Source organism: Rhagoletis pomonella, unplaced genomic scaffold, assembly GCF_013731165.1.
Source record: "Rhagoletis pomonella isolate Grant_MI unplaced genomic scaffold, Rhpom_1.0 Rhpom_scaffold_00003, whole genome shotgun sequence".
NCBI lineage: Eukaryota > Metazoa > Arthropoda > Insecta > Diptera > Tephritidae > Rhagoletis > Rhagoletis pomonella.
Genome location: NW_023458557.1, coordinates 101,410,425 through 101,436,749, shown reverse-complemented (window position 1 = coordinate 101,436,749; position 26,325 = coordinate 101,410,425). Strand labels below are relative to the sequence as shown.

General features: G+C 33.0%; 1 protein-coding gene across 1 annotated transcript; it reads right to left on the bottom strand.

Annotated features, from left to right (window-relative positions):
• On the bottom strand, positions 1-26,325 carry LOC118735994 (guanine nucleotide-binding protein subunit gamma-e). Its single transcript, XM_036466092.1, has 3 exons — positions 26,128-26,325; positions 9,534-9,675; positions 1-334 (listed from the first exon to the last, which is right to left on the bottom strand). Exons 2-3 carry the CDS (start codon positions 9,644-9,646, stop codon positions 229-231), a joined length of 219 nt encoding a protein of 72 aa, XP_036321985.1. The 5' UTR covers positions 9,647-9,675; positions 26,128-26,325; the 3' UTR covers positions 1-228.

The following is a 26,325-nucleotide window of genomic DNA, read 5'->3' as shown; positions in this document are numbered from 1 at the left end:
TTGCTGCCGATTTGGTTTATTGTTATTATTGCTGCTGTTGCTTTCATTTTGAAACTGTTCTCTTGTTTGTTGGGACTTAGCTTTCTTTCTAAATTTTTTTGATTCTCTGCTTTTGTTTTCGCTATACTTAACGGTGTTATTACGAATATTAGTAGCATTGTGGTTATTATAGTAGTAAATGGGAAACTTATGAATGTTTGTATGGTATTGTTGTGGTTTGCGATAATATTACATAAGAACGCATTTTCCTTTTTCAGCCCACGGATTGTTCTTTTTATCCGGGGCATTAATTAGAGGGTCGTTTTTTTCATTCTCCTCGATGAACGATCGCATTCTGGAAAAAAAAGGAATAAAAACAGTACGTTAAAATAAAGAGATAATACTCAAGGAATTATAAGTAGTATGTACATACATATATATGTATGTATGTATGTGAAAAAATTAACGTACTAAGGATAAGCCTGACGCTATAAGGCTATTCTTTGCCATTCATCCATTTATATATATTTCTTGTGCTTACATAAGTATTTGTAAAATGTTAGCTTGCTAAAATTTTGAAAGCTTCAAACATATATTTTCCATTATCATGACAAAGACTTATGCAAGCGTATATCCAAGGAGTTGCACAAAAATGTCGGATCTAAAGTATCCAAACCTACTCATATCGATACTCTTGGTATGACGGTATTCCGAATGAACTAAATGGGTTAAATTTAATTTTTTGGGTCATAAGTTAACTAATATCTGGTTTGACCGACCATAGACTGGTGTGTCTAGAAATTTTGATCGATAATGAGTTCAGCTCAATAAAAAAAAAATCCAAATAACCACATTCTATAACTATCAAAATGCACAAATCTCAAATCGTGTGATCCCTGCTTAGTATTTTTTTGCAATCAGCTCTTTTTCTTCTTTGTTTCTTTTCTTCAATAACAGAGCTAGACTTATTTGCCTGTAGTATTTTCCGCTAGTCGTTTCAGCGCGAAGAATAAAGCCCTGTTTAAATGACGGGAGCTAAACATGCGTTTACATCTACGCGTATTTCATTGCATTTTACTCAAGGTGTCCCCATGCTAACGCGACTTAAACGCACGTAAATTCCATTAGGTGTTAGTAACAAACGCGGGTTAAGCGCATCTCAAGTGAACGGGATCTAATAGAGTTACTCTGTGAGTTTAACATCGCGTTGAAACGTCTGTACTGAGCATTCATCCAGTTTACACTCCCACTCGAACATTTGGGCCTTGTATACGTCGCATTATATCGACTTTGGTGAAGCAATTAGAGATTGCGCCGTCTTGGCGGCGATGACATTTGTGAACAAAATGTAAACAAAGCCGAATTGGGTGTTGCCGCGAAGAGCCAATTTTCTTAATATTAAACTTTTCGAAAGGCTAAATTTTACATTAATAAAAAATTAAGAAGACTTTAATTGCTTTATAAAACGAAAATTTGTTTTAAAATGTCACTTTATAAAGCTATTTAAGCCTATTTTATTTTTATGAATAAGGCCATATAAATATAGTTTTTAGAATAAGATTTAATAAGGAAAATGTGATTTTTTGGAAAAAGGGTATTTTTTGTGGAAGTATTAGTGCATTTCTGTGCATTTAATGTCTATGAGGCGTCGTTTACTTTTAGATCAGAATTGTCAAAATCGACAAAACCAAAGTAGCGGTATGTCTTACGGTGTCACCTTTGTCCGCTTCATCGTGATTGGAGCGTACATTCTTTGCATTATATCGACTTTGCGCCTTCTCGCGGTTTATGCTGCCAATTAAGCAGCCATGAAGAAAAAGGCGCTTAGGAATAATAGTGGAGGAAAAATTGCCGAAGCCAAATTTGCCTTAGTATAGACTTTCCATAGGAGTATTTGTTTTTCGATACCCACTCAGTACTTGGTTCAAATTTATCGATACCAAAATTACTTGGTATCGAACGAAAAGTATCGATTATCGTTTCATCCTTATTTATGGCTGCTGGACTTTTTATGCATAAGAAATTGTATTTATATACATTTTGTAGGGATGCGCTTCAAATTAACAAAAATCAATGTTTCTTGCTCGACGGTCAAATTTAATATGTTTTCTATAAAGCAAATATTTGTGTCCGAGCGACGTTAACGTTCTTCAAGAATTGTATAGCAAAAGTTTAAAACAGCATCCTTTGGTTATAAATTTGAAAAGGACTTTTACTATTGGACCTAAATACCCTCTTAATATACAATATACATATGTCTCCATTTACATAGTAGTGTGTTTACAAAATGTGCACGTTGAGGACGATTCTAAGGTTATCCAAAGTATGCACTATGAGATATATTTATTTGTACGACGAATGCAATGTAAGAATACATACATATGTATATAAAAGGAATAAGTAGATACGAATGCACAGTCCGCAAAAAACCGAAACGCTTCTGCCGAGTGCACTTGAACAGGAATGAAAGATGAAAACGAAAAGCACATACATATAAGCACTAACCTTTGTAATATTAGCAACGACTTATGAATGTAGGATAAAAGTAAAAATGCGAACACGTAAGAAAAACCGAACAAGGAGACGTTTGAAAGGCTTTGAAACAAAAGAAAATTTCGCAATAGCCTTAAAAGTCCTTAACCTAAGGATGTATGTACTATATATGTACATACATATGTAGTATGTATGTATACGAGTATATTCTTCTCTTCTCATGCTCATGTAGTCAATTATTAGGTGCAATCCCGTATTCCTCGGACTCGGACTAGTAAAACTGTCAAAAAAATAAAAATTCGCTCAGAGCGAGAGAGTAACATTGAAAAGTACGGGATCGCTTTCTAGTAAAAAATGGTAACTTTTGTCAACTTCAACACAACCTCCCAATTTTGCTTGTAAATTTTTGCTTATTTTGTATGTAAACACACTCAGTTCACACATGTAAATAACCAAAAATACTTTCAAATTCACTAGAATCCACTTAAACAAGTAATTAAATACTTTTCAACATGAATTAGCAGAGTGCACTTTTCTTTTGTTTACAATTTGGTTGCCAAAAACCTACAGCTGATCGTTTGACACATTTACCAGAATTTACCAGCAAAAAATTCTCGGACTAAAACTGGTAACTTCTGATAGAGAGAGAACCGTATTTACTCTCTTTTTTGTCCTCTCAATAGTCAGAGAACCGAGTACGGGATCGATTTCCAGTAAAATCTGACTGATTCTCACTATTTCTGACTAGTCCGGACTCGTACGGGATCGCAACTATTATGTTTAACGTGTTTATTTCTAATTTTTTTTTATCGTAATTTTGAAGATTCATTAAAATAGATTTTGACTGGGTTTTGCCTTAGTTCGCGTTTAGTGCATGTTTAAACTCCTTTTACAAGGTGCATTAGCGAAAACACACCCGTCACACACATCATAGTGCAGTGAAATAGGTATCGTAAAGTCCCTGACCCTTAATTTTTTTTTATAACTGATATCGTTCGAAAATATTGAAATTGAATAGCAATTTTAGAATTTGTCAATTATATTGAGGATCTCCTCATCAGACTTCTTTAACTAGACTTCAGCGTGGATCGAACCGGCATCATCGATGTGCAAAGTCAGAAGCGCTAACCATGCACACCCCCTAAACTCTTTGTTGCTAATTCATTTCCTTATTCAACCTACCAGTAGTGGAGCTGATTTACCGCTATTTAAACTTTACAGCGTGGTTGTTATTGTACATTCTATACATTATACATTTGCTGTATTGTATAGTTTCAGGCAGGCTCATCCTAAACCATGTATTTGTCAATTTTATTGTGGCTTATTAACATTTTATTTTATATTGTTACTGAGCTTTGTACCACGATTATGTTTAAAGAACTTTAGCTTAAATTACGTTTACATGTAATTATAATCTCAATCAAAGCTCGTTCTTTAATCACCCCGTTTACACAGTCAAATCTCGGATTATTAGTCATCAAATTTGGTTTGCTTGTTTTTCTCACATCTCAAGGCAAAGTTGAATTTCTTCTCTGTGCCATTGTGACCACTCTTTCTGCTAAACTAAACACTTTAATTAAATTTTAAATTAATATTTTACCTTTGGAAACCTTGCCAGCGTCCATTTTTGTTTACGTTATGAGAATTTATGAAAATTTTCTTAAGTTGCGTAATTTATTTACGATCATCAGCGCTAAGTGCAAACTTTAATGCCGATTAAAAAAAAATTACATGCTGCGGCAAATTTCGAACATAAGTGCTTTTTTCTCATATGTACAAAAAAAAGTTAGATTTTGTCGGAGGGTGTTATAGACCGAATTACAAGTATATTTTAAATTAAAAGTATTAAAAGTAAATAAATAAACATAATTTGAAACCATATCATTGTGCATTTTTGGTGCTATTTTTTACCGCAACTGTATGTAAATCATCAAAATAAAGAAATTAAAAAACCAAAATTTTTTAAGATTTTAGTTGCAATGAGTACTTCTAATATTTGCTCAATTCGTCTAAAATTATAAAAAGTGTAAAGCTCTTAGGTGCAATGGTTAAAGCTTGCTGAATTTTTATAATTTTTGTACGAAGTTTGAAATTTGGATTTATGTATGTGGTGCCGAGAATACCCCTATTGTGAGTATTGTATTTAGTTACAAGAAAAATGGTGAGAAGGCAGAGAGTGTATAAGACGGAAATAATGTCAGAGTTGAGGGATTCACAACGGTGTCGTAAGTGTCGTATTGTTGTATGTCGTAAACATTAAAAGCTCAAATAAACGTTTATTGAATTTTAAACCACGACCAACTGTTTTTCAATACTACGAAAATTCATAATATAGCTTTTATGGTACTTTTCGAACCCCTTAATATGTTGTTAAAGCGTTTAAAGTTTACGATATACAACAATACGACACTTACGACACCGTTGTAAATACCCCAAGTGTATCTACATACATATAAGGAATAAGTCGAGCCGCTGTAACTCCGCTTTAGCGATTGTGCTTAAGAATTGCTTTGCGCCTTGTTGTTCGTTAAAATTCAAGTTACATACCTACATACATACATGTGTATATATGTACATACATACATATAAAGCAAACTGAGAAAAGTAAAAAGCAAAGGCATCGAATAATAACGTATGAGCTTGCATTAATGTAACATTTTATGCAAAATAACAATAGGATGGGGTAAATGCAGCAACAACATGAAAACAATTCAACACGAGTGGCAGCACTTGTCCTACTTGCTTAAACGAAGGCGATAAATTTTCGAGGAAAACTTACGAATCTACGTACATATGTACATATACACGTATTTGGTTTCTATAGCCCATTTAGTGGTGCAACTTTCGTCAACCGTGTCCATATTCGTACATATGCAGATATATTCATGTACATATGTACATTAGGGTGGAGTAACTTAGATTTGGAAAAAGTGTATGCCAAATTTGCATTCTACGTTCGATTCTAAGCAAAAATGGTGAACAAACTATATACCAAAAACGACGTTTGACGCTCCCAATTTTTAAAAGAAAAATCGGTGTATTCTAACTTTTTCTGAACGAAATTAATTTTTCATTTATAAAATTTTGTGTCTTCTTGATACAATATACTGCTTTTTCTTTTGAAAATTGGGAGCGTCAAACGTCGTTTTTGGTATATAGCTTGTTAGCCATTTTTGCTTAGAATTAATCGTGAAATTTTAATTTGCTATACACTTTCTTCGAAAATTTTGCTCCGAACAAATTACTCCGCCCTAATGTACATACATACATAGTACACTAGCGTTTTTCTTTCGTTCTTCTTGACAATATTTCCGCAGTGCTGATCTCAGCCTTTTGCTTTGTGTAGCGCTGGGCGGTACTTGAAAGTATTATGGCATACCCAAAGTCAACCGTTAAGTCCGACTCATTGGGCCGTATGAATAAAAACAAAGCAATTTCAGTTTCTTAAAATTTCAGACTATTCACTCGATTTATTCAAGTAAATTTAATTAAAAGTTATGAAATTTTATGAAAAAACATTTGCTTAGTTTTTATGCATACGGCCCATTGAGCCACATTGTGCGGCTAATCACAAAGAATGTAAAACCTGACAGCATGGTTGTGGTATCGCTGGCAACTTGAAAACAATATTAGGATGGCAGATGGATCTATTAAAATGTTAATATGCAACATGAGAGGAGAACTAATCCGTTAATTCCGGTTATGTCGGAAAAAAATAATTGATTCCGAAATTTGTAATTCATTGTTGGAAACGAGGTATACATAAGAAATTATATATGTAGGTCCTAAAATAACATTTAATTTTGATTTAAAAAAAAAACTACATACATATGTACATATGTGCGTACTTAGAGATTAATAAACGTAGATATTAGGGGCGCACTCAGGAATATATTGTGGGAGGGGTTTATACTTCTAGAGATATATCATCAGAAAATACTGCAAATTCGCTTGAAATAATATGCTTTTTAAAATCCATTTATGCACTTTATTTATGTACAGTATGTAATAATCAAATACACTTTTTAAAGTTTCATACTTTGCAGTTTATTTACATAAAATTAATTTTTAACCGACTTCAAAAAAATGTTATCAATTCGTAAGAATATTTTTTATGTATGCTACCGTATAACTTTGGACCAGGTGAACCGATTTCAATAATCCTTTTTTTTTATCGGAAAGATGTTACCTTTACGGGTCGTCTGTAGTTTGGTTTATATCCGATCATTGGATCATGAAAAAATTAACGTTACTCTTAAATTTTTATATGAGAATTGAAGTCGGCTGTTTAACAAAAAATTCTACAAACACAAGATGTGCTCAACTTTCAAAAATAATAAAAAATGTTAAAAAGAGTTTTAACGTTAATTTTACTCGCTTTCTGGTTTTCGATGGAGATGGTGATTTTTCACGATTGTCTAATGTTTTAATAATTCGAAACCCGAAAAAATTAACTCAAGGGTCATTTCAAGACAACGACATTAAATTAAATATGCTTTAATTATCACTATCTTCTTAAATGACTACATTTCATTTATCTGTAATTTTTGTCTATGGAAACTTTTATTTCATGCATAACGGTAGATATGAAAGTTTATTATAAAGCCGATAAAAGATTGTGTACTCCTCTGCGTATGAGTGACGTGTGCATAACAATCCAGATAGTTAATTCATTGTTTTTTTAGATCAACGCAATTTACATGCATAGGTATGTATGTATTAGGGATGCTTCGAATGTCATATTTTTCACATTCGCGTATACAATTTTGAAAGTGCCCAGCGTCGCGGCGCGTCCCCCGTCCACTCCCCTCCTTTCGCGATTATGCACAGGTTGCATTATAACCGTTTAGAAAAAAGAATAATAATAAAATGACACTAGTTCACTTCTGAAACTGCTTTTTAATGTCCAAGTAATGAGAATTATTGCGTGCATCCCCCGTATGGTGGAATTATACCAGGTGAAGTAATATTAGGGTGAGAAGAAATATTTTGACACTGCCTTCTTTGAAAAATTGAACTATAAGGCAGCCGAATGTCAGAAAATAAAGCGAGAAAGCTGTTTTATAACTTCACCTGTTTAGTTCGCCATGGTTCCATGCAAACATTTTAAGGTTTTCCAGCTATGTTTTCACCATCTAAAAAGCATTCAGATACAATTCATACAAAATATTTTTTGAACATTACTTTCTTCATATGAATTATATCCAAGGTGTAGTAAATAAGGTGTGATTGACAACTCAGGTAGGATCTCTCTTAAGGTAGTATTATGCCAAAAAATATAAACAAGCGATTCAAAATTCATAAACAAATTTTTCAATTTGACTTTATAGGAGGGTTCTTCTGAGAGCAATTTCAAATTCCTATCACACTTTGTTGAACACATTTTGATTATATCACATTTTTTGTTTAACTGTATTTTTCGAAAAAAAACAAAGTTCTTTTTCCTTCTGTCAGTAAACTGAAACGATTCATGGACCTTGCCAAAAATGTCGAGATGACCAATTTTTTATATAATTTTTACTGTACTATTACAAAAGTCGGTCATTTAAAACTGTATTTCTTTGGAAATTTCACATTCGTTACACAATTTCGAAAATTGGAAATGAAAAGGCAAGTCGTTGTTTCTGATGGCGATATGCTATTAAATGAAAAAATTTTTATACATATTAAATCTAGGTCTGTTGAATAGAAAAATTGCAGCTATACAAAATGCAGCTAAAGGTTGATATTTTCATACGAAGCCTGATTTGTGAAGCATTTTTTGACCTTGAAATTTTTTATAAGTAGTTTATGTAATCGCAGAATTACAATATACATACATACCTCCGAAGCCTTTTCCAAAACTGTATCGTTTAAAAGGGCAAAAGTCATAAGCCGGCTGCATACTGTACGTGATATGAAGAAAGTAGCTTAAGCGACGACCAATTTTGTTTATAACCACAAAATAAAAGTACATATGTATAATGAGGTAATTTCATTATATGTATTTATTAATTGCCGTCGCTTACTATCGCAACACTTTTTATGGATTAGCACGACGTCAATGCTTTTGCAAAACCGCCTATCTAACGGCACTCAAATTTTACAGGATTGCCTTGATAGGCGGTATTTTCTCTAGCTATTATTTTAGAAATCTGGCGTTTTAATAACGATTTAACGATTTGTATGCATAAATCTCGATGCCTGAAGTTTAGGGTTACCAAATCTCATTTTTGCCACAACGGCGATTTAGGCTGTGTTGCAACTGGTCGATGGGCGATTTTGCAAAAACATCGACGATAAAGCTTCAATTATTCAGTTTATTTTGTTTCTGTTTTTTGTTGACGTACATTACATACATATATCAGCTGGTATCAAATTTGATTGCTTTTCAACTTTTCTGTTTCAGCTTATTATCGTTTCTATACAACATTTTATAAGGAGTTATTGCATTAACGTTCTTCAATCCCGTTCAGCCATTCCCGCTAAGTCATTGTCGGGCTTAAATTTGAGCTGTGGTACAGCGAGTTGCAATGGTCGGCTGCGGTTTAGAATCTTTTCTTTTTCTTTATTTTGCATAGGTTTAGAGGAGTGCTTCTTGCTATACATATGTATGTTTGCACATATAGTATATTTACATATCAATGCTTGCTTATATATCAATTTAGTGTTCTTGTTTTATTCGATTCGCATCATTGTCTCAGACATTTCGTCTGCAAAAAGCTAATAATAAGATATATACATATGTACATAGGTACAAGTTAGCGAGGCACACATGTGTACATACCTACATACATATGTAGTATGTATGTATATGCATATTCGTCACTCAGCCGACCGATAGGTAGACACAGCGAAGTATACCTGCATTTCGTTTTTAGAAGCACAAATTTAGGCGTTGTACTGGGTTCTCTTATATTTCATATTGGGCACCTTTACTATGAGCTTTTCACACTTTCACTTCTTCACGATTTTACTACTTTCACTTAAAATTTTGCACAAGACTTACTTTATGTTATAAATAAATAAACATCATTTGTTTTTGAATCACAATAACAAATTTACAAAAATTAAATACTCACTCTGCAATACTTTTAGACAACGGCCATCGCTCCATCGATGCCTGGTATTTCATGTTTTCAATTTGCTTTTTCAATGCGTCCCGATCCATGTTTTGTAGAGCACTGGGATCCATCGCGGCTAAAAGTTATCCACATACCACCCCTGGAAATGGTATGGAAACCAAAAATGAGAGTGCGTTTTAGTAAAGTGAGAGCAAAGAAAGCATGTAGTTAATATTTCCATACAGGATAGAGAGTAAAATATGTATTTTATGGCGCGCACAATCAATCGCTCCGCATGGGTGCTCCTGCCCCACTTGTCACCAGTGTTGCCGGAAGTTTATAAATGAAAAAATTATATGAGTTTAAAAACAACCAGAAAAGGCTATAGGCTACTTAAAAAAGAAGAGAGAAAGAGCCCAACTTACTTTGAAAATAGTATTTGTTACGCATTGCATTTTTCACATATGTACATATTTTTTATTACTCTCTGGGCCTCAAAAAAATAGCTATCTTGTCCTCTTCTCCTGATGAACTCGAATTTCTGTTTACACCTGAAGAATCCATTATTTTTTTTAGCATTAAAAAATGCTATTTCAAAAATCATAAAATGACTAAAGGAGCTGGAAATTGGAAATAAAATAAAAGGCCTCAAAAAGGCAAACTGGCAAAAATGCTCCCTTAGTCGGGCTTCTGGCTTTATGCCCGTCAAGAAATATATCTCTAAATTAACGCGCGACATATATACTCCTGAATAATTATTACCTTTGAAATACCTAACCTAAATAGCCTGATGGTCTCTTAATATTCTACGGAGCTATCGCTCTTGGAACAACGCCCACTTTCATTGGGGCAGTTTTTTTTTTTTTTTCAAGTATATTGTAACTCTCGCCCAAAGTGCCCGCGCCCTGCCCCAAATTTATTGGAAAGGCGGGAAAATCTCTCCATCATTTTCTCTCTGACAGCCTGCCGAACTCTCAATAATTTTTGAGCATACGATATTATATTTGTCCTTCATTTGTTGTTTTGACTCAACACTACATTCCATTGTGCGCCAACCGTGACATGACCTGGACCAAAACCCGAAAGTTTTCGCGGAACCAAATGCTGCTCATCAATACAATTCAGTCGCGCTGCACAGTGGTCAATAAATGGGATTTAATGTTCATAATTCACTGGAGCCTTCATTTCTCAACCAATTTGATAATTTTTTTTGTTTAATGAAAGCTAATAAAATTTGCAAGAGACTAGTTGAGCCCAATTTTCGAATTTTTATTTGTTTGTATTAAATTTTTTAGTGCAATGTGCAGAGAATGCGCCAATTTTGAAGAAGACCGATTCTCCTGTTCCAGCTAATAAAAGTTTCATAATAAAAACTAGTTAAAACCATTGTAGGGTTCTCTTAAAACAAAAAAAAAAAAAATTAAAAAGTAATAATTTGAAATGTTATAAAAAAATTTTACTAAAAGAATTTTTTTTGTTTTTAGTTTTTATAAAAATTTTGGGTATGCAGTTTTATAGATTACTAAATTTTAGTATAATAAAGTGCAAGTTGTAAGTCGCTAAGAGTTCGCGTTGATTTTTAATTGTTTTTCATTTTTGTAAGCTATTAAAGTGGAAGGACGAAATTCGAGGATGTGGTCGCTGGTATATTAATCCTTAACCTATGATTCGTTCAAAAATAAAAACTTAAAATTTGCAAGGAAACTCAAGCGTAAAATTTTAAAAGGACATGTTCAATACCTATTCGTCTTTATGCACCAAAAAATTGAATACCTTTCAATTCTCCAAAATTGACTCTTTCATTTGGTACCCATATATTTATTCTACATAGCACTGAATTTTTTAAATAAGTTTTGAAACAAATCATATCTTTGAAACTTTAAAGTCCTTTAAAAACATTCTATCGCCGGAGAGAAAAACTAAAAACACAGTTTTACTATATTTGGCCCCAAGTTTTGTGAGTATATTTTTTATATGTAAAATTTACTTTTGCTTGGGGTAATCAATGTTATCATTAACTTGACTTTTTTGAGTAACGTATGCCACCCTCAGAATAAATATCTTCGTTACATCGCTGATTAGTACAACTTCTCTCAAGCAAAACCCCAGTGGTTCTTAACATTTCAATGCACTATTTTTTTTTTAATGAACAGATACCGTTTGATTGCAATTAGTATTATCATCAACTAGACTTTTGAAAAGGTGACTCGCACCTCAATGGGTTTGTTTGATTTTTTTTTTTACAGTTTTTTGACAAGCATTATAAAAACAGGGATGATTAACATCAAAAGCTAAAAAAAAATAATTAAAAAATAATATTCCAACGAATTGATAGTCTTCTCCTTTTATGAAGTCGGTTAAAAAAAAAACGATTGCGTTGGCTGCAAACCAACAAACGGTTGTATGTAGTGCCAAATAATAAGTAGATAAGTTGTAAGATTTTGTCGAAAATTTAAAAAAATTATACATTTTTTATATGGTTATCTTTAACCTTGAATAATAAAATTCATTGAATTTATGGAAAAACCAAAATATACATTTTTAGGGCCTTCAATTTCTTTGCAAAATAAATATCGCTTATTCCGGTACGTTGTCTTTAGAACGACTAATAGAATTTCAAAAGTAAAATTGTTATTATATATCTACATAAATATGTATGTACATAAAAGTGTATATGGAAAATAGAAATTCGCGATTAGCGACCGTAATAAAAAGGGCTGCGCCTTTGACAGGCGTCTTTTTTCACTATACCGAAAATATTTCACAAGGGATTTGGAAAAACCGAAAATATTTTCACAAGGGATTTTTGAACCAGTCTAACATACATAAGTACATAATTTTGGCAGATGAAGATTTTATTTATCAAAACTCTAGCACTTTGTTGCTTTATTTTAGATTTCAAATCCAAATAAACTTCTTTCAAATTCATTTTTGAGTTTAGAAGTTTTTCTAAACACTCGCCAAACATATTGCAATCGCTAAGGACGTTGTTTGATTTTATCCTAGTGGTGTAATTGTTTTGCTTTTCCGACCATAAAATTTAACCCTAATTTTACGTGCTTGAGAAGTCTACAATATGCGCGCTCACAATCACATAACTTGCACAGGCAAAATTGAGCACAAGTCCGTTATAAGTGCGGTCAGCAAGCACACAATCTGAGAAACTTACATAAATAACCCAGCAGTAAGTATTTGAGGTAAGCGCCTACAAATTCATTACCACATTCCGTACGAAAAATGACACGAAACTCAGTTTAGCAATCTATGCCTGAAAATTTTACCGAACAAGTAGTGCTGTTTTCGGTGCTAATTTTAATAAAATGGTAACCTTGACCGTTTCACTGTTCTCTGGCAGCTCTGACTTCATTTCTTTCTAGAAATCAATAATTTTGGAGTTAGTTTGTCTTGATCGATGTAAAAAGTCTAAACAAAGAAAAACTTTCCGGTAAAATTTAGTTAAATAGTTGATTGATAAGTGCTGAATTACATATTGAAATAAAAATATAAAATAAAATCTCTAGAATGAGTTGTTTAACCCAGCCAGTGTTCGCGGTGCAGTTTTCTAGCTGGAGGATACTGTTGGGAACCAATACAAATCTCTCTATAAACGCATAGTTATGTACATACATAAGTTTGTATATGAATTTGAGTTCTCAGCCATAACGCCTGCGCTTCAACACAGAGAGAAATTAATGACAAAATGCTGGAAGGAGCAAGCAAAAGTTAAGCAATGTCCTTAGGAAGAAATGTTGAGCTTATAGAGAGCGAAAGAAATAGAGTCAGAAACTAGAGAACGAAATGGGTTCAGCTATACTTGCCGACGACAAAAACATATTCAGGTCATCAAAGCTAAATACAAAAATTAGCGGGAATTCTTCATTTAGCGATAAAATGAAATGCATTTAAATGAAACCAATCGGTGGGCTTGTGAAATCCTCACACAACAATAAATGTACGGTGGCGTAAATGAGTAAAATTAAACCCAATATGTAAATAAATGAAGAATGATTTTAATATTTTTTTGTATTCAAACTTAATATTTGGCAGCATGTATACACATATGTACAACATATTTGACACTTTTCAGGATTTTGCCAGAAAAAATTCTTCTGACTAAATCTGACTACTTCCGACTAATGAGAGTCACTCTCACTGACTGTTGCTCTCTCATCTTTGCTGTCATTTCCGAGTTAAGGAACGCTTTTTGGACTAAATCTGACTACTTCGGACTTTTTCTGACTATTTCTGGGAGATAAGGAACGCTCCTACTATTTGGTTGTTCATTAGGGCAGCACCGTACTAGTACAGTTTTTCTGCCACATCTGGTAAGACGCCTGTATTTTGTCGGCATCCCTGTTTATTACCATGGAGAGGTATTACATACATATCGATGGAATGCTATTATGTCCACAAAAAACATCTCTCGACTTTTTTCTTTGGGAATACGTTAAGTTCATTAGTCTATGCCAATAAGCTTGTATTATTGCGGTAATTATTAGGTTTCTCGAACCTTATGAAATAGTATGATTTTAAAGCTGTATACAGTATATTTTGCTTTGCTGCCTCTATGCTTAAGTGCACATTTAAGATACATACCCCAAAATGCGCCTCAAAAGCATAATTTTTAACATTTATAAGGAAACTGCTCCGATAGATGCATTCAACATACCTGCACATTGGCGATACCTTGTCTTAAAAATTGTGCGACTAGTATCAATTATCAATGAAAGTATTACGTTTACCTGCACTGGCCCTACAATTACCTAATTTTACAACCTTTTATTTATTTTGCTCATCTCGCAGAACAACGAAAATGGCTATAAATTTATGTAGTTATATAGATAATTAGATAACATTCGGTAAAAATTTCGCTTGCAGTAATTTCTACATGGTAAGTGCTCCGCCAATATTTGGTTTCATAGGGATTCGGATACCTTCCTCATTGAAGTAGTAAAGAAAATTCGCTTAAGTGCCTTTTTCGGTTACGTCCACAAGTTTTTCGTGCAAAGAAGGATGTGCAGCTAAGCAAAATATACTGTAATACATAAAGCTGTAATAAATAAACAAATTGTGCACAAACGCGCAGTACATACATATCAGGGTTGCCAATGCCAATCTTGCGAATTCCTCAAAAGTTGAAGAGAAATTCCACAAATTGGGCAAGAAAAATCTGCTGATTTCTCTGCACATTTCCCCGAAAAATATAAGAAAAAAATCAACCAAGTTTCCACTATTTAAATAATATTTATTTTTTGTACTTGGAGCAGTATTATCAATAAGGTCATACAATTTTTTGTGTGTTGAGAACAAGTAGGTACTGTCGCGCATACCTACTACATCTAAGTCTCGATGGTTTCTCCCTTAAAAACCTAATTAACAATTTGGGTAGGTATTAGGTACCTACTAAGCAACGAAAACGTAATAAAAAATTAGAAAAAGTCACAAAGCTTGCACAGAGTTCACAAAATATAATGAAATTCTTTTTTTAAATCTCATCAAAATTTCAAACTTTTAGTCTACACAGAGAAATTTTCGTTTTCAAATTTGTATGGAACGTTTTACTTCTAAAAACTTTTTGACCCAGGTTTTCACCTACAATATTTATTTAAGTTGTGACAACAAAAAATTTCAATGTAACTTCTAAAAGCTACGTTTTTTGTTTTTAGCACGCACATTTTCAAATCGTTTTTAAAAGCGATCGTTTGGTAATTGTAAATGAGCATGTTCAAATCTATAGATTTTTTTGGAAATTTTTCGAGTATGCAGTTTTATAACCGATTCAATTCAAGTCTAAAAAAGTTCTCCTCCTTCCTCTCCTTGCCTTCTACGCACAAACACTAAAAAGAGGTCGATGAGAAGGCAACTTTTTTTGTAGAAACGAAATCGTCATAGGTTTCACATCGTTAAAGATTACACGGATAAACAGCGGTTTTGTTAAACAAAATTAAGTTCATTTTTTTAGATACTACTGCCTAACCGCATATAAACCTCATACTTAGTTCTATTCTATTACCTCAGTTTTCCGTAAAAATTTACTGAATTGATTACGTCTATTTTGCTTACCAAAGTGTGCTTCTGATAAATTAACGTGTAAATTGTTAATGGCAATAAAACGGTATTTTTTGTGAATGTTGTTTAAACACATCGTAAGAAGATGTACAGCGCGTATGTAAATCATCAATCTAATAACTTTTGTTATATTTGGGGTCGTAGTAAAAAAAAAAAAAAACAAAAACAGCAAAATCATAAATTCCCAAAATAAGCGATGCCAAAATAAAAGGGGCAAATTAGAGACCTATTGGCTGATTAACAGTTTGAAGAAAATCTTAATCCGATCGAAAAATCAGCATGGACATGTTTTCGAAATGTTATTCGGAAACCATAAAGCCGAAAACTATGAAGAGTTGATCAGCAACCTTTTAAAAACCTACACGAATATGGGATGCAGTATGTCGCCCAAGATAAAGTTCTTACACTCCACGGTGGACCTGAACCAACTTTAAATCGAAGGTCATAGCATATCATATTTTGTTGCCAATTTGGGTTAATTATGTTATGAATAACTTGTAAAAATTTTATAGCCCATAACTTATCGAGCCGTTTTTGAAAAAACTCATTTTGAATGAAAATTATTCCTTTTATTTTCAAATTTTCACGCACAATCAAGTTTGTATATGGTTCAAGTGTCTTAGCTTATTTTATGCACAAAATGCCGATAAATTCAATTCAAACGAGAAGATTGTGCGCGCACAACATTTGTTCTGTTTAAGTTTCGAATATAAGTATTCTTTATACTTGCAATAGTTTGTATCAAGTACATATGTCTACAAAACAACAACATGTTTGCAAGACCAAAAGACCATGCATGGGCCTAGGATTCTATACCGAGCAAGACTTCCGACTTTAAAGCAACTGGGACAAGTATCAAGTATTCGTCGAGCATCCGGAATATCCATCTAAATTATTGAGAGCAGTACCAGAATACAATGCTCAACATGTACATACATATAAGCTACTGTTTACAAAAATTAAAGGATTGTATGTAAAACACCATGCTGCTCTCCTATTAGATGTCCAAAAATATATATACATATAATCTATATATAAATACGCCACCAGAAAATCTTGCGATCCCTTTTTTGAAGGCACCGTTTGCTCGATTTCTATGAAACATACACCAATTTAAAGGATATAACTTCTTCTAATCCAGAAATGTTAACCCCGATATATAGGGGGCGTGGCATCTGACATGTAGACTAAAATGTGAAAACCACAATATCTCTAAAACCAATTATGCTGGGGAACTGAAACCTAGCACAGATGCATAGATTGTAAATACCCTACTTACGGCGAAAAATGGCAGATTTTGGAAAAGAGGGCGTGCCACCGCCCATACAAACTGAAATTCTCATATCGCTTATCTCTGGAACCACTTATTGTAAGGTTTTGGAATTTTATACACCTACATTTATACACATATAAAATCGCAAGAATCATTCAACTGGCGACCATTTTCTCCGTGATTTTAAAATCACATTGAATCGTTGTTGTTTCGTGCAAAAGCTTTTAGAAGTATAAGTGCGTTTGTCTTCCGATATTTGGCGCAGGGATTGAGAGCTATCCTTAAAAAATCATATTTATGATCAGATTTGTTTCACTTTTAGAACACATATTAGTAACATAAAATTTGGTGTAACTTTGCAGCCCAGTCGTGTGATGGAAAAATATTGGGCTTTGGCCAAGTCTTGACCAAAGCCCGCGTGAAACCGCCGTTAGAGAAGGAAATATTATCTTGTGTTGTAAGTCTTCAAGATACTTTCTCAACCGTTAACGATTCTGATGAAAAAAAGAAAAAGTTTATGTAGATGCGGGCAATTTAGTTTTTAACCTCCAAGAGGCTATCAGACAAATATAATCGAAAAACTTATTTAAAGTCTGAATTGGTATATGTTTGACATATTAGTCAGTGATGAACATCTTATCTGTACATACAAATACTTATGCATATTGTTTATAAATGAAAATCGAGGTTCCTTTTTCAGTCTAATTACAAAAGCAACTAAAGAAATTTGGAGGAGACTTGATAGAATTAGCATTAATCAATCCGGTATTAACGTTCATAATTCGATTATAAGTTTTCCTGTAAATTCGCTATAAATATGCTGATGGACTTCAAAATGTAATTCGCATAAAGGAGTTAGTATTTGTGACAGGTAAAATTCAAAATTGTATGAAAAAAGATGTCGAATTCCGACAACTGGGCGATAGTAGTAAATAAAAAATCTGCTTTATAACCGGTACAGTTTGTAGAAATAAACGATGTTCTTTTCAATAATAAAAATTTAGTTGTTTATAAAATATCGTGCATTTTTTAAACAAATTATGTATTACATAAAAAAATAAATAACGAGTGTTGTAGCCTTAATAGTGTTTCCTTCACATTACAATTTTTAAAAAGGGCCAATGTAATGCTTAAATCCCTAGTCCAATATGTATGTATGAATATTTTAAAAGAAAAGGAATATTTTTTATTTAAAATGAGTTTTTTTCAAAAACGGCTCGACAAGTTATGGGCTGTAAAATTTTTACACATTATTTATAACATAAATAACCCAAATTAGCAATAAAAAATGATGTGCTATGACCTTCGATTTAAAGTTGGTTCAGGCACACCGTGACTCACATTTACGTTTTTCCTGAAAATTTGTGGTCCGTTAGCGACGAACCAGGCGAGCGATTCCATTAGGATATAACTAACATAGAAAAATGGTACCAGGGCAAATGGATTCCAAATATTTTAGCTGATTACTGTTGGACACTAAAAAGAGATGTACCTGACGGTAAATATTCCCGAAAATCCTAAATAAAATTAAAAGATTATTTATTTTCTTTCTTTTACAGTTTTCAAGCGTATTTCATTAAATGTTACTTAAATTCTGTTGCAAAAAACTGAGAACGACCGAATTATGTTAATAATTTGGATTAAATACAGGTTAGTTGTACTTAAAAAATAACCATTTCAATTTAATTTAATTTTTATTAAGGTAATTTTTGTGCATCAGTGTTATCGTTAATTTTTATGAGCTTTTTGCCAAAAATGTTGAACATTTTCTTCCACAAAAATTTATTTTGTTGATGCGTTATTAATGAATGCGCTATTAAACTGTATACGCGAAAATTTTCTCAAAATTTTAGATAAAAGGTTGGAAATTACGATGAAATTTAATTAATTTTAGTGAACTTTGTGCAAGCTTTGAAACTTTTACATACATATGTGAAATATACATACATACATACATGTATGTGAACATTTTAGAGTTTGCTGACTCTCTGAAAGTGCACACCAACAGCGTTGCCGTTTTGATACAATTGTATCATTTTTGATACTTTTTTTCTAAATTTTGTGATTTGAAAATTTGATACTTTTTTTTTGTCAATGTTATTGTGGCTTCTTAACATTTTATTTTTAATATTTTTATTGAGCTTTGTACCACGATTGTTTATTAGGAAAAATTGAAAAAGCAACAAAGTCTAAGCGGTAGAAGTTATAGCACTATTTCGGAGATCACCACATCTCCTCATCAGACTTCTTTTTTCTAGACTTCAGCAGGGGAAGAAGTCTGATGAGATGTGGTGATCTCCGAAATAGTGCTATAACTTCTACCGCTTAGACTTTGTTGCTTTTTCAATTTTTCTTGATACTTTTTTGTTCACAAATGCCCCATTTTGATAGCTTGGCTGGCAGAAATGAGTTTTTGAAAACCATGAATAATATTACTAGCTTAAAGGCAAATAATTTTTTTCTTGTTATTTAAAGTCTTAAAATTTTATTTTTATTTATAAGTTTAATTTGGTAACTCTTATAAGGGAAATACAACCGGGAATTTCTTTGCACACGACGCTGATATAGGGCCCCTAAACCAAACCAAAACATTGCGCAATATCGGGCTTGCGTGGTCGTTTGTGTGGTGTGTGGGGTTGTTGGCACCAAATTGTACAGTTATTGCGCTAAAATAAAAATCATTTTGATATTTTGCTCATGCTTGTGTTATTGTACAACAATTTGTGTTGCGTATGTCGACAACTGCGCAATTTTTAGTCTAGTTTTGACCCCAAACCAGATCGTGCTGTAAAATATGGATAAGAGCTTAGAAAAGAAAAATTTATTTTTTTTAATAATCTTTTTTTGCGTTTTAAAGCTGAAGATATCAAAATATACAACGCACATTTATATTTCTTGCACATATTTAGGTACTTAAGCAACGTTTCTCCAAAATAAGGTTTGCGCAATTTTATTGTGTAGCAATTTCCACAATATTGACTTATACAAGTCTCGGGTGGCGAAATGATTTTGTGTGGTTAAGGGGCCCTATAAGTTTGTTTTTTGTTATACAAATAAGTATACTGATTCTCTGTTTTGGTTAGAGCAAGTAATATTATTTTTTTTTATAACTATGGATTTAATTATAAATTTCATTTGTTTCCAAACAACAGTTTTGTGTGCTTTTGATACTTTTTGCTACTTTTTCTGCTTGGCAACTGATACTTTTTTTCCAAACCCTCGGCAACGCTGTACACCAGTCTTGTACGCATGATCATTACCCGGATCTGATACCTACGGAACTTATCTACATACTTTACATTTGATACTGATTGGCGCGGTAAAAATTTCCAAAACCTAATTTCTAAAAATTTAATCCAACTGCATATACAAATGTACGAGTATGCATACATATAAACAGACTAGAGAGGGGCACGGGGCTAGATAGTTGATCCCGATAGGGCCCATCCCGATATTCAATTTTTAAGTCCCAAACCCGCCCATGCCGACGGTTTTCAGAATTGTACAGCGGGTACCGTGGATCCCGAAATCTATCACTAAGAAAAATTTCCATGCCTTTCAAATTAATTAAAAAAAATTAAATTAAAATAATAGTAGTAATAATGAAAGATCTGCCATCTTCCGATTACTTTGTTTGCTTTTGTTCGTTTGCGTCTCAATAAAACATAAAAAAGTGTAAATTACATACATCGTTTTTAAGAAAACATTTCCTTTATTTGCGGAGGTTGCGGCTCTATCGAGAGTATCGGGAAAGGTTTTTTTACTAACCTTCCCGATACCGTGCATCGCGGCCAATTTGAAATGAGTACTGTGGGTCCCGATAACCCGTTCCCATCCCCAAAACAGACTCATATGCATACAACTACAAGCCAGTATAGAAAGCGTATTAAGAAGGAAGCCACATAAAAGCAAATGAACCAAACTAAAACAGAGAACAAAAACAACATCATCAAAATGAATCTAGGCCATACATACTTATGTATGTATACAAAATGACGGCCGAAAACAGAAGTAATGTGAAACGAGGCCAACCTAGGTGACCATTCAAAGGCAGAGAATATCTACATACAAACATATCTATTCAAGTTGTACCAACAAAAGAAAATACCAACTAACGAACGATCAGTGAAAGGTGAAAAGTTCGACATTCACATGCAAAAATGAAAAGCGGCCAAAAGACCGCGAAAAGTGTAAAAAACGAATGAATGAAGTTCAGCGCCTAAAAAACGTAATTGAATTAGTTGTGTAACTATACACTATACATGCAGGAACGCATACGTATGTATACATTCATATATGTAGATGCATACCCACCATGAAAAACATGAGGAATAGGCAACAATCGTCAATGGCAACAAATTGGCGACTCATCGACTTATTGCTGTGGTAACAAATCGGCAACAACTTCTCTTTCATGTCAATTTTGGAATAAATAGGATATCAAAAATTTCCAAACTTATGAATTTCGCGTCAACAGTAATATCCAAAAGCATCTAATTTATGCCAGAGATAAGATGGAAAAAATAGAAGCCCCATAGCGAGAGAAAGACTTAATTCCGTTATTAAGTTCCAATTTTTTAGACAAAAAAAAAATAAATGAAGTATTAAAAAGAAAAAAAATGTTTCCAAATATCGCCTACAGCAATAAAAAAGCGATAAGAAAACGACTCATTCGCCCAGGCGAGTTGCCTTCGGCGGACGTTTTAGAGCGACTGGTAATAAAAAATGGTTACGTTGGCGATATTACCGGCGATAAATTTGTTGCTGAGGGCGACACGTTTTCTTATTGCCGCCAACAAAAATTATCTGGTGGGATACATCTGTTACACATAAGCAAATGTGTATGCATGTATGTGCATAAGGACGGTCCTTAAAAATCAAAAGAGCGATTTTTTTCAATCTCACCCCCTAAATCGGTAATACCACGGTCACAGATAACTATGCCATACCTCTTTGCGACACGACTCCAACCGGGACCAAAATTTATATGTGATATCTTCGACTATGGTATGGTTATGGGTATTAGATAAAAAAAATCATTAATTAAAATTTTTTCACTCTCTATAGAGGAATTTGTACTTTTCCCGCGTGCGACCAAAATTTATATGTGAAATCTTCGACTTTAGTCGCATCGACGAAGGGGTTGAGGTTTAGGAGATCTGATGTAAAAATGTGCTACATACATTTACGGACCACCCTAATATACATACATACATGGATGAGCATAGCATATGCAATTTATGAACACCCAGTGAGACTTGGAAGCATAAAAACAGTGCAAAGCTTAAAATCATGATAAAAACATTACAAGGTAAATTCATTCTCTCATTTCGTCGGCCATGATTTTTTTCTGACGTTTGCCAACATTTTAAAATCATATAAAATTGAAAATAAAAAAATTAAATTGTTCACAATTGTTGTTGTTTGAGATTGAAAATGAGAATGTGTGTGTGAGTTTGAGTTTTGATTTTAAAATTATATTGTTGGCAAACGTCAGACTGCCTCTCAATGGTTTTACCTTGTTATGTTTTTATCATGCTTAAAATCATGACAATACGGTATGGCCATAAAATTCCGCAACTCTTCTCACACTCCAAAAATTCCATAAAGTCAGGCATTAAAAAAAAAATTTCTAATAAAATATAACCAAAGTGATATCTTTTTGGGTTTCTTCGTGGAAGGAGAAAAACCTTATTAATAAAGTCAATAACAAGTAATTATTTGTATTACGGCCTCTGTGGTGTAGTGGTTAGAGGTGAGCACTGCCATTCCGTATGGCCTGGGCTCAAGTCCATTTTTCGACCAACATCAAAAAAATCATAAATAAATTTTTTTCTCATAGCGGTCGCTCTGGGCTGGTAATGGCAAAGCTCTGAGCGTATTTCTGCCATAAAGTAATGTTTATATGAGGATATTTAAATAGAAACTTGTTGCACGACTTTACAACTCACTTTAAGTTGGTTGAGGTATTTATCGAAATTCGGCAAAAAGCTAACTACAAGTTGGTTATTTTTATGAATTGATAATTTTTCACCTGAGGGTAGTGTCACTATTACGACACAAAAAAGGAAGCAACTTCGATTTACTCTAATGTAAGTACATACCTACATATGTATGTACATCCAAATGCATCCATATATTAGTGTGCATGCAACCATAAATACTATATACATGCTTTTATAAGTAGCATTCGAGCTAGCTAAGCTCTTATTCTTTTATTTTATTGTTGACAGAAACATTTTGTTAGTCCGTTTGTTATTGCCAGGGAACGGATTTTTAAGACCAAAAAATCTTAAAAAAAAAGGCAAAATATAACAGCGAAATGGCAGGAAGTCACCAAGAACCGCAAAAAAAGGCAAAAGAAGACACTGAAAAAAGACAAAAACCGCAAAATAATCAAAAATACATTTAATTTAGAAATGTTTATTTTACAAGTAGAAAATGAAAAAAACTATGAACTCCAAAACCCACCCCTTGTGTGCGCTAATGCTCTAAACGCTATCTAATACAAAACTCGTTTATGTTCACATGTGCGTATGTACATTAGACTGCACCTTATTTTGCAACTTTGTCCTACAAAACAAGACTCCCCCCAGACAGGTTAATTTCGTTAAAAACGTGCCTTGCGAAAAACTTTTAAAATCGGATAACGGAAAGACGTTTGCCAAAGGCCCTAAAGTTCTGCATTTTCATGAAATTTTCACAAAGTGGTCAAAATTGCCTATAAGCCAGTGTGCAATTTAATATGTTTTAATGGTATTTGATGTAGTTTTGTTTGAATTTAATCTTTATTTTTAGCAGAGTATCTTTAGACCAAATTGGTACAAAGAGATAAAATTGTAGTAGCGAATATTTGATGCAGTGTACTTCTATTTGACACTTAGATCACGGATCCACAGTCTTGCCTCTAAATTACATATGGGAACATTCCGCCATCTTGAGTTTTAGGTTTTTTTTTGGTTTTTTTTTTGCGATTTGCAACCTTATTTTGCATTTTACGTAAAAACGGTTGCATACAATTTTTGGAAAATTTAATTTCCCATATTTTTTATATATCGATGGCTGAGTGGAAGATCGACCTATCTTGGCAGCCAGTTCGAAAACGCCCTATCTCAGAAAATTGTTCAACTTCGTTCTATCTCAGCTGCCGATTCAAAAACGCCCTATCTCAGCCAGCTTATTTTCAATGTATTTTCGTTTGAGATAGGGCGTTTTTGATCCCAATTGTGAGATAGGGCGTTATTCAACCAAATTCTGAAGTAGGGCGTTCTTGAAAAGTTTTCTGAGATAGGGCGTTTTTGAACTGGCTGCCGAGATAGGTCGATCTTCCACTCAGCCATCGATATAAGCTTTAAAAAAAATAAATAAGGTTTTATTGTAAATAATAAGCAAAAAGTGGGAAAACTTTTCACATTGACACGGTTTTCGCCATTTTTCAACAATTTCTGTTGAAAATACGTGGCATATTTAAATGCAGTTTTGTTTGGTTTTTGTTCTCCAGAGGCCACTATCCAATTTCTATGTAGAATTGGTCGGTGATTCCGAAAATCGGGTTGGTTAATTTTTTTTTCTATGGAAACGTTTTCGAGATAATTCCACTCATAGTTTTTGACAAATTCCAGTTTCTTTTAATTTTTAATAAAAAAATGAAAAAAAAAATCAAACTTCAACAGAAGAAAAATTAAAACAATAACAGATTCTGTACCAAATTTTTGCATTTGTATTAAAGCCTGTTCTGTAACGTACCGAAGAAAATCGATGGATAAATACGAAATAATGCGTGGTCAAATGAAAGTGCGCAAAGATTTTTGTATGAAATATGAGCAGGAGAGCGAGCTACTCAGGTGTACGTGGCGTATGAGTAACATTCTTTCCTGCTAATTTTTCATACAAAAAACATTTGCGTATTTTCATTTTACCACTCATTATTTCTTATTTATCCATCGATGTTCTTCATTAGTAATTATGTTTTTTTGTTTATAATAGAATAGGCTTTAGTACAAATGTAAAAATTTGGCACAGAACCTGTAATTTTTTTAATTTTTCTTCTGTTAAAGTTAAATTTTTAACCGACTTCCAAAAAAGGAGGAGGTTATCAGTTTTTTTTTTTTTTTAGGTATGTTACCGCATAACTTTGGACCACGTCAACCGATCTCGATAATTCTGCATCGGAAAGGTAGTGCTCAGAGGTGGTCCCATACTAATCTGGTTAAGATCCGATCAGCGGATCATGAGATATATATATATGTATATATATTTTTTTTTTTATATGAGAGTTGAAGTCGGTTTTTTTTGCTAAAAATCACTTGTTCTTAATTTTGTCATTAAAAAATAAAAAAAGCTGGAATGATTAATTAATTTTTCAGAAACTATAATCCCTGTCGGAAAGTGATGTATATACGGTTTATGGAGAATTTCATTACCTTTCATTTGCCGTATTTTATATAAAGATTTTTTAAATTGGTTCGTAAGATATACGTGATTAAGAGGAACCAATTTTTGCTTTAAGCTGAATAACGATAAACTGAAAATATCTCGAAAAGGTATCCACAGAAAAAAAAAATTAACTCGATTTTCTGAATCACCGAGCAATTCGACATAGAAATTGAATAGTGGCATCCATAGAACATTTTTGCTGTAAACCAGTGTAATCAGTGACTATGCTCCTGATTTAATCAAACGTTTTAAAGGCTGGTTTTCAATCGCTTTTTTGAGGATTCGCATGCAAATACATTTTGTGAATTAACTGCCAATTTAACTAAAGTGATTTAAGTAAAAATTATTTTAATTTTTTGAATTTAATATGGAAATTGACAGAAAATAAAAAATAATTTTCCATTTAAATTTCTAGTGAAACCGGCTGTAAGAATTATTGTCGAAAAAATTAACCATATTTCACAGTTTAGAGACCAAATAATTTGTAAAAAATCAAATCAGCTGTTTTACTGTTGCTACCTATTTAAATGCCTTGGCTAGAAGTATGTATGTATGTACGTGAAATATAAGCACGTTTAATATAATATAGAGACCGAATACCAAATACGCTTTTGGAGCTTTCATCATACAATTAATAGGCTTCATAAGGAGAATATGTCCTATCTAGCAGATAACTAGAACTTCCCAAGAATGGCGAAGATATGTATGAACTGTATGAACTGATTAAACTTTGAATGCGTTTTCCCCACAAAATTTATATTTTAAAATAATTCCCTGTACAATAACAATTTATATATGTACGTACATACATATGCACATACATATATTACTTACCAGTCAAAATTTTTTTTAAATATTCTCCGCTTCTTTACTCAATGGAAAAGCGCGCCTAAACCTTTAAGTACGGAAATATGTAGTCCGAAATTGTTATCTGAAATACGAAACTTTGAAATTCAAATGTAACAGCTCCGTAGTATTGTAGCTGTTAACGCAAAAAGCGTACAGCAACCGAACCAACCGAATACTGCTCTT

Excerpts from the sequence above, each read along its gene's own strand:
- LOC118735994 (XM_036466092.1), bottom strand. The coding sequence starts at position 9,646 with ATGGATCCCAGTGCTCTACAAAACATGGATCGGGACGCATTGAAAAAG. Across the intron at positions 335-9,533 it reads TTGTCTAAAAGTATTGCAGA|AATGCGATCGTTCATCGAGG; the intron begins GTGAGTATTTAA and ends TTTTTTTTCCAG.